At 42.9% G+C, this 9,640-nt stretch overlaps 1 protein-coding gene across 1 annotated transcript in view; it reads right to left on the minus strand.

The window, feature by feature from the left end:
• Positions 1–8,000, minus strand: part of LOC110164437 (crystal protein) — a 17,054-nt gene extending 9,054 nt beyond the window's left edge. The window contains exons 1-4 of the mRNA XM_020929470.2: positions 7,551–8,000; positions 2,402–2,603; positions 1,135–1,268; positions 771–898 (exon numbers count right to left, since the gene is read on the minus strand). Of these exons, the coding sequence (XP_020785129.2) occupies positions 771–898; positions 1,135–1,268; positions 2,402–2,603; positions 7,551–8,000 (914 nt within the window). The remainder of the gene's footprint in view (positions 1–770; positions 899–1,134; positions 1,269–2,401; positions 2,604–7,550) is intronic.
• Between the last annotated feature and the right edge of the window lie 1,640 nt (positions 8,001–9,640).

Genomic DNA, 9,640 nt, shown 5'->3' on the forward strand with positions numbered 1-9,640 from the left:
TCAGACCTGTTCTGTTCATTGCATTTCTGGACAGAATTTCTAGGCGCAGTCAGGGGCCGGAGGGGGTCCGGTTCGGGGACCACAGGATTTCATCTCTGCTGTTTGCAGATGATGTTGTCCTGTTGGCTTCATCGAACCAGGACCTGCAACACGGGGGCGTGTGAAGTGTGAAGCGGCTGGGATGAAGATCAGCTCTTCCAAATCCGAGGCCATGGTTTTTGACTGGAAAAAGGTGTCTTGTCGTCTCCGGGTGGGTGGAGAGTCCCTGCCTCAAGTGGAGGAGTTCAAGTATCTCAGGGTCTTGTTCACGAGTGAGGGGAGGATGGAGCGTGAGATTGACAGGTAGATCGGTGCCGCGTCTGCAGTGATGTGGTCGCTGTATCGGACCGTTGTGGTGAAGAGGAGCTGAGCCGAAATACGAAGCTCTCGATTTATCGTCAGTCTACGTTTCTCCCCTCACCTCTGGTCATGAGCTCTGGGTAATGACTGAAAGGACGAGATCGCTGTTGAAATGAGTTTCCTCCGCAGGGAGTCTGGGCGCTCCCTTAGAGACAGGGTGAGGAGCTCAGTCACACAGGAGGAGCTCAGAGTAGAGCCGCTGCTCCTCCACGTCAACAGGAGCAGCTGAGCTGAGGGGAGGGCATCTGTTCTGATGCCTCCTGGGCGTCTCCCTCAGGAGGTGTTCCGGGCATGTCCCATCGTAACGAGGCCCTGGGGAAGACTCAAGAAAAACCTGTAATGTCTTAAAACGTCTTGTTTAAAGTCCTGACCTGGTTTTGAGCGGGATGGAGAAGGGCAGACTCTGGAGCACAGCCTGTCTGAACAGAGGAGCACTGCTCTGCATCATCAGGTGGAGACTCACAGACTGGGCCCCAGCGCTCTCCCCGAAGATGGTCACCTGACGAACACAGCACACACAGGACAGCTCACATTAATGAACATCAATTAACACATGTGGGAATTGATAATAATAACAATGAATCAGTTTTATATAGTGCTTTTTTGAGTTTTTACAGTTCTTTATTCACTCACTCCATTTTTAATAACTAATAATACAGTAGATATATCAGGATTAAAACAAGGATTAGATCAGAACTAAACCAGAACTAAACCAGGACTAAACAAGGACTTTACCTTCCCGGGGTCGCCTCCGAACACAGCGATGTTGCGTTGGACCCAGAGCAGCGCCGCCTGCTGGTCGAGTATCCCATAATTCCCCACTGCAGAAGAGAGCGGGTCCTTCCCCGACACCAGGTAACCAAACGCCCCTACAGAAACAAACAAAGTCACACTGTGAAAACATTTCAATTTATTACAAACATTTATTTGAATTATATTTTCTGTTTTACATTTCAGGTTTTTTAGTTGCTTTTCTTTAAAGACTCAAATTAACTCAAAATCTTATGAGCTTGTTTCCTCCTCAAAAATCTGGAGTTGTGTTTGTTTTGTTTCATTCACATGTTTGAGTAACTCTTTATTATTAGTCTGTCATTTCCAAAGCTCAAAATGCTCTGTTCCAACTTGTGATGTCATGAAGTGATCGTTTTTGACAGTTCGTTTTACCTTTTGTTCAGTAGAGATTGGCACTTCCAGGTTTTTTTTGTTTCCAATTGTTTTGTGTGTTTAGTTCTATTCTAGTCCTGGTTTAGTCCTGGTTTAGTTTTGGTTTAGTCCTGGTCTAGTCCTGGTCTAGTCCTGGTCTAGTCCTGGTCTAGTCCTGTTTTATTCCTGGTCTTGTCTTGGTTTAGTCTTGATCGAGTCCTGGTTTAGTCCCAGTGTAGTCATGGTCTAGATCTAGTCTAGTCCCGTTTAGTCGTGGTTCAGTCCTGGTCTAGTCCTGGTTTAGTCCTGGTCTAGTCCTGGTCTAGTCCTGGTCGAGTCCTGGTTAAATCCTGGTTTATTCCTGGTCTAGTCTTAGTTTAGTCTTGGTCTAGTCCTTGTCTAATCCTGGTTTAGTTCTAGTGTAGTGGTGGTCTAGTCCTGGTCTAGTCCAGGTTTAGGCCCAGTGTAGTCCTGGTTTAGTCTTGGTCTAGTTCTGGTTTATTCCTGGTCTAGTCTTGGTTTAGTCTTGGTCTAGTCCTTGTTTAGTCCTAGTGTAGTCGTGTTCTAGTTCTGGTTTAGTCCTGGTTTAGTCTTGGTTTAATCCTGGTCTAGTCCTGATCTAGTCCTGGTCTCTTCCTGCTTTAGTATTTATTTACTTATTTATTTATTAAAAACCACCAAAAACAAAAAAAAAAAAAAAAAAACAGGGATGTCCCAGTTTTTTATTTCAAAATTCTAGTCGCCCTAGCATTGTGTCACCATGGTAACTACTTAGCATTCCACCACAGACAAAAACGTAGAACACCCCTCACTACAAGGTCATCAGGGCCCCATGTTTGCCCCCGCCCCTTTCACCGACCCAGTCTGTAGTCCATGCTGACCACCACCGTGCGCGTGAAGTTACTGATGAAGCGTCCGTCGTACAGGGGCTTGGAGGCGGAGCCGGCGATGAAGTCCCCCCCGTGGATCCAGACCAGGACCGGGAGGGGGGTCCAGAGGGGCACGGTCAGGTTCACGTCCAGAGGCACAAAGATGTTCAGGTACAAGCAGTCCTCACTCACCTGGACACAACAGGAGGAGGGACAAGTGTGGTGAAGCAACGCACTTTACACGGGCATCTCTCAAAATGCACTTTAAATGGGCGTCTCTCATAATGCACTTTACACGGGCATCTCTCAAAATGCACTTTAAAGGGCGTCTCTCAAAATGCACTTTAAATGGGCGTCTCTCATAATGCACTTTACACGGGTGTCTCTCAAAACACACTTTACACAAAACGCACTTTACACGGGCGTCTCTCAAAATGCACTTTAAACGGGCGTCTCTCAAAATGCACTTTAAACGGGCGTCTCTCAAAATGCACTTTAACTGGGCGTCTCTCAAAATGCACTTTAAACGGGCGTCTCTCAAAATGCACTTTAAACGGGCGTCTCTCAAAATGCACTTTACACGGGCGTCTCTCAAAATGCACTTTAAACGGGCGTCTCTCAAAATGCACTTTAAACGGGCGCCTCTCAAAATGCACTTTAAATGGGCGTCTCTCATAATGCACTTTAAATGGGCGTCTCTCATAATGCACTTTAAATGGGCGTCTCTCATAATGCACTTTAAATGGGCGTCTCTCAAAATGCACTTTAAACGGGCGTCTCTCAAAATGCACTTTAAATGGGCGTCTCTCAAAATGCACTTTAAATGGGCGTCTCTCAAAATGCACTTTAAATGGGCGTCTCTCAAAATGCACTTTAAATGGGCGTCTCTCATAATGCACTTTAAATGGGCGTCTCTCAAAATGCACTTTAAACGGGCGTCTCTCAAAATGCACTTTAAACGGGCGTCTCTCAAAATGCACTTTAAACGGGCGTCTCTCAAAATGCACTTTAAATGGGCGTCTCTCATAATGCACTTTAAATGGGCGTCTCTCAAAATGCACTTTAAATGGGCGTCTCTCAAATGCACTTTAAACGGGCGTCTCTCATAATGCACTTTAAACGGGCGTCTCTCAAAATGCACTTTAAATGGGCGTCTCTCAAAATGCACTTTAAATGGGCGTCTCTCAAAATGCACTTTAAATGGGCGTCTCTCAAAATGCACTTTAAATGGGCGTCTCTCATAATGCACTTTAAACGGGCGTCTCTCAAAATGCACTTTAAACGGGCGTCTCTCAAAATGCACTTTAAACGGGCGTCTCTCAAAATGCACTTTAAATGGGCGTCTCTCATAATGCACTTTAAATGGGCGTCTCTCAAAATGCACTTTAAATGGGCGTCTCTCAAAATGCACTTTAAACGGGCGTCTCTCATAATGCACTTTAAACGGGCGTCTCTCAAAATGCACTTTAAATGGGCGTCTCTCAAAATGCACTTTAAATGGGCGTCTCTCAAAATGCACTTTAAATGGGCGTCTCTCAAAATGCACTTTAAATGGGCGTCTCTCAAATGCACTTTAAATGGGCGTCTCTCATAATGCACTTTAAATGGGCGTCTCTCAAATGCACTTTAAATGGGCGTCTCTCAAAATGCACTTTAAACGGGCGTCTCTCATAATGCACTTTAATGGGCGTCTCTCAAAATGCAAAATGGGCGTCTCTCAAAATGCACTTTAAATGGGCGTCTCTCAAAATGCACTTTAAATGGGCGTCTCTCAAAATGCACTTTAAACGGGCGTCTCTCAAAATGCACTTTAAATGGGCGTCTCTCATAATGCACTTTAAATGGGCGTCTCTCAAAATGCACTTTAAATGGGCGTCTCTCATAATGCACTTTAAACGGGCGTCTCTCAAAATGCACTTTAAACGGGCGTCTCTCATAATGCACTTTAAATGGGCGTCTCTCATAATGCACTTTAAATGTGCGTCTCTCAAAACACACTTTACATGAGCGTCTCTCTCAAAATGCACTTTAAACGGGCGTCTCTCATAATGCACTTTACACGGGCATCTCTCAAAATGCACTTTAAATGGGCGTCTCTCAAAATGCACTTTAAATGGGCGTCTCTCAAAATGCACTTTAAACGGGCGTCTCTCAAAATGCACTTTAAATGGGCGTCTCTCATAATGCACTTTAAATGGGCGTCTCTCAAAATGCACTTTAAATGGGCGTCTCTCAAAATGCACTTTACATGGGCGTCTCTCAAAACACACTTTACACAAAACGCACTTTACACGAGCGTCTCTCAAAACACACTTTACACAAAACGCACTTTACACGAGCGTCTCTCAAAATGCACTTTAAATGGGCGTCTCTCATAATGCACTTTAAATGGCGTCTCTCATAATGCACTTTAAATGGGCGTCTCTCAAAATGCACTTTAAATGGGCGTCTCTCATAATGCACTTTAAATGGGCGTCTCTCAAAATGCACTTTAAACGGGCGTCTCTCATAATGCACTTTAAATGGGTGTCTCTCAAAATGCACTTTAAACGGGCATCTCTCAAAATGCACTTTAAATGGGCGTCTCTCAAAATGCACTTTAAATGGGCGTCTCTCAAAATGCACTTTAAATGGGGTCTCTCATAATGCACTTTAATGGGCGTCTCTCAAAATGCACTTTAAATGGGCGTCTCTCAAATGCACTTTAAATGGGCGTCTCTCAAAATGCACTTTAAATGGGCGTCTCTCAAAATGCACTTTAAATGGGCGTCTCTCATAATGCACTTCAAATGGGCGTCTCTCAAAATGCACTTTAAATGGGCGTCTCTCATAATGCACTTTAAATGGGCGTCTCTCAAAATGAACTTTAAATGGCGTCTCTCAAAATGCACTTTAAATGGGCGTCTCTCAAATGCACTTTAAATGGGCGTCTCTCAAAATGCACTTTAAATGGGCGTCTCTCAAAACACACTTTACACGGGCATCTCTCAATAATGCACTTTAAATGGGCGTCTCTCATAATGCACTTTAAATGGGCGTCTCTCATAATGCACTTTAAATGGCGTCTCTCAAATGCACTTAAATGGGCGTCTCTCAAATGCACTTTAAATGGGCGTCTCTCAAAACGCACTTTAAACGGGCGTCTCTCAAAATGCACTTTAAATGGGCGTCTCTCATAATGCACTTTAAATGGGTGTCTCTCAAAAATGCACTTTAAATGGGCGTCTCTCAAAATGCACTTTAAATGGGCGTCTCTCATAATGCACTTTAAATGGGCGTCTCTTAACACTTTAAACGGGCGTCTCTCATAATGCACTTTAAATGGGCGTCTCTCAAAATGCACTTTAAATGGGCGTCTCTCAAAATGCACTTTAAATGGGCGTCTCTCAAAATGCACTTTAAATGGGCGTCTCTCAGAACGCACTTTACACGAGCGTCTCTCAAAACGCACTTTACACAAAATACACTTTAAAACGTCTCTCAAAACAATTTATGTGATCGTCTCTCCAAACATACTTTATACGGGCGTCTCTCAAAACGCACTTTACACGAGCGTCTCTCAAAACGCACTTTACACAAAACACACTTTACACGAACGTCTCTCAAAACGCAATTTATATGATCGTCTCTCCAAACATACTTTATACGGGCGTCTCTCAAAACGCACTTTACATAAGTGTCTCTCAAAATGCATGAAATGCACTTTACACAGGCATGTCTTCAAACGCATTTTACACGTGCATCTCTCAGAACGCACTTTACTTTTGCTGTAACAAAATAATTTAGTAAAATATACCAAAAAATACTCTTGGTGATATATCGATACAGCAGCCCACGATATTGATACTGTATCATCACATTAAATTATACGATATATCGATACTTTGATATTTTTGCACACCCCTACCAGCAGGTGGAACCACCAGGCCAAGCTACAGGTCAGATCTGTTTTTTGTTTTTTTTTGTGCGTGCAAAACAAGCCTGTGATTAATGAAATGCAAGACATGTTCAAGTGGCGGACAAACGACAGAAAAGTTACACCAAGTTATTAGACGTATATTCAGTTCAAATTAGACCTACTGTATATGTTTGAATGAGAATAACAAGAAAACACTTAAACATTTAAGATAAGCCTTATTCAGTTTTGACCAAACACTGTAAAACTACCACCAAACCTGAGCAGAAATGTCCTTCAGGAGCACCGTTCCTGTTGGTGACTAGATTTTCAAAATTCTAAACTGGGACAGACCCGGGTTGGAATGTTTGGTATAAATAAAATAATGAAAAGAGCGTGGAACATTGTGCACTGTCGTGTCAGTCATAATCTGAGGGACTTCTGTCCCTGCGTTTTTTTGCTTTATGGTCATTCGCAAACACGCTTTTCTGTCTTTTGGCAAAACAAATGACAAATTATGCTTGTTTTTTCTGTTGGCAGGAATCAGATTAGTCAGAAATTGTGATAGTCCTGTTTTAGTCCTGGTTTAGCGTTGATGTAGTCCTGGTTTAATCTTAGTTTAGTCTTGGTTTAGATCAGATTTGTCAAAAATAGGGACACCTGGGAAATCTGGTCATGATCTTAATCAATTTACCTGGGACAGTCCCAGTTTTGTAGTCAGGCTGGTGCCACCTAGTGCCTCTGCTCAATTTAATTTTTCTCCAGCAACTAGGTCAGGAATCATAATACAACAGACAGTTCACAAAAACCCCGGATGTGTGAGTTCGGGCACCAGCCAATCAGCGAAGAGTCATATATTCTGTGTTGTCAATTCCCAAGATCGAGGATTTAAAGCCGGAACAAAGAGAAGGTTTGGTGAATTTTATAAAGGGGAAAGACGTTATTGCCCTTCTTCCTACAGGATTTGGGAAAAGCTTAATATACCAGTTAACCCCGTTAGCGGCGCATTATATATGTCATGACCAAATAGCAGCGATTGGTTAAATGAAGTGAAACCGGCTGATGAATCAGGCTACCAGTTTTGAGCCAAGTTACACCAAGTTATCAGACCTATATTCATTTCAAATTGGACCTACTTTGTGTTCAAATTAGACGTATATTCGGTTCAGATTAGACATATATTGTGTTCAAATTGGACCTATATTCTCTTAAATGCGTCTTGTATTGAGTAAAGTGTTCCTCACGTGTCTGGGGCACTCCTCGGTGATGGGCCCGGTGCAGGCCTGCATACACGCCGCTCGGGGGTACGTGGCGTCGTACACTCCCGACCAGGGGCTCGCGGGCCTGGGGGGCTTCCAGCGGTACGCCCCTGTGGGAGGACCGGCGTACGGGACCCCATAAAACACATGAGCTTTGTCCAGGGTCAAACCTCGGATCTGCCCATTTTTGGTCCACACCACCGGCCCAGAAACCCCGTTAAAATCCACCTTCTCCTCGTCTGGAGTTTGGACATTTTCTGGAACATCTAAATTCAGCTCCTGGTTTCCAACTGGAGGCTCATCCCGCACCAAAAATCCTGGAAAGAAGCTTTTTAAAAATCCAGCGAAATCAATAATATCTCCATCGTCTGTCCACGTAAATCCCGGAGCGAGCAGGGAAGCGAACAGCAGCGACAAAACCTGGCAGCTTTGCATTTTGGATCCACGAAATGACCTTAAAACATGGCAGGAGTCGTGCAGAGACGGGAGAGCGCAGGGAGGACAGGAGAGGTCTTGTGATTTTGTGAGAGTTACGAGACAAAGCAGAAGTTGTGTGTGGAAGAGGAACAGGGGAGGACGGTAACGCAGGACACGTCGTCTTTGGTTTGGGTTAATTCAATCACTGAGTCACACGAAAAAGAAATGCCACAGACTGAAACTGAAAGAGGTCAGAAGAGAGAGACGCCTGTTCAAATTATAGAAACGAAGCTCAATACAGTAAAATAGTACAGATGGAGATGGTATGACTTGGTTGGTGGGATAATGTGGTCAATATTTATTGTAGTTTTAAAACAGTTAAATCAGTCAGTTTGTGGTGGGAAAAAAGTTGAAATCAAAACTACAAAAAATACAGGAAGTAGCACTGAATTCTATAAGAGTCATCAAAATGAAAAATTCCATCTAAAATGCACAAGGAAAGCATTTTTCTTAGGGTGACCAGACGTTCCTATTTACTCGGGACAGTCCCAGTTTTGAGCCTGTGTCCCCTGTCCCAACAGATTTATACAAATCAATTATTGTCCCAGATTTATACAAAAAATGTCCCAGACGTCCATTAGTGTTATAACTTCTTTACAGCCTCTATACCCTGTATCATATTGTGATGAACTTTTGCGAGTAATGAAAGGAATTGACCTTCAGTTGGTTGTATTTTTGAAAAAAGTTCCCACGGACTCAAAATGAAGTTTTGGTAAAGTCTCCCAACAACCAACAGAATAAAACTGTTAGAAGGTTAATATCTGTTCAATCACAAAATTGATTGAGTGTGTCTCCAGCGTCTCTGTACGTGGCCCCTCCCACCAGAGCAGCACAAATGAAGACTTGTCTCTTTCCAAACGCTCTTAAAGGACGATCGTTTTGACTGTTGACCGTGACACCCTCATCAGAAAAATGTCCAACATGAGAAAAGTGGAGCCGAGTGCAGGATTTTACAACAAAAACTGACTTATTCCTATTTGCAAACAAGTTAATGTTAAAACTTTGTGTTGAAATTGCATTTTTCTTAAAGTTTCAGGTTGTTCATAATATTATAATATTTTGTAAAAGAAAGAGTTCATTAATTAAAAAAGATTTCTGTAATAGATTTGTGTTTCTCTGCACAAATATTTGAACTTATTGTTATTTTTGGGGTTTATTTGACATGAGTTTTCTGATCCGGCCTTTTGGGATCAAAGTAGATTGGATACGACCCCCAGAACAAAATGAGTTTAACACCTCTGGTATAGAGCATTAAATGCCACTACAACTACACACAAATACTAGATTAGGTTAAAGATTTCCTTTAGAATAACCTTCTTCACGTGTTGCTTCTGTAATATTAGCCTTTCAGTGATCAGACGTCACTATTGACCCGGGACAGTCCCAGTTTTGAGCCTGTGTCCCCTGTCCCTGCACATTTATACAAAACCAATGATTTGTCCCAGTTTTATACAAGACATGTCCCAGGCGTCCCTATTTTTGACCAATCTGATCTACACCAGGACTAAACTAAGACTAAACCAGGACTACATCAGGTCAAAACCAGGACTATCACAATTTTTGACTAATCAGATTCCCGTCAAGAGCATAAATTGTCA

The sequence above is a fragment of the Boleophthalmus pectinirostris genome, unplaced genomic scaffold (assembly GCF_026225935.1).
Source record: "Boleophthalmus pectinirostris isolate CB_2022bp ecotype Guang Dong unplaced genomic scaffold, ASM2622593v1 HiC_scaffold_2826, whole genome shotgun sequence".
NCBI classification, from domain to species: Eukaryota; Metazoa; Chordata; class Actinopteri; order Gobiiformes; family Gobiidae; genus Boleophthalmus; species Boleophthalmus pectinirostris.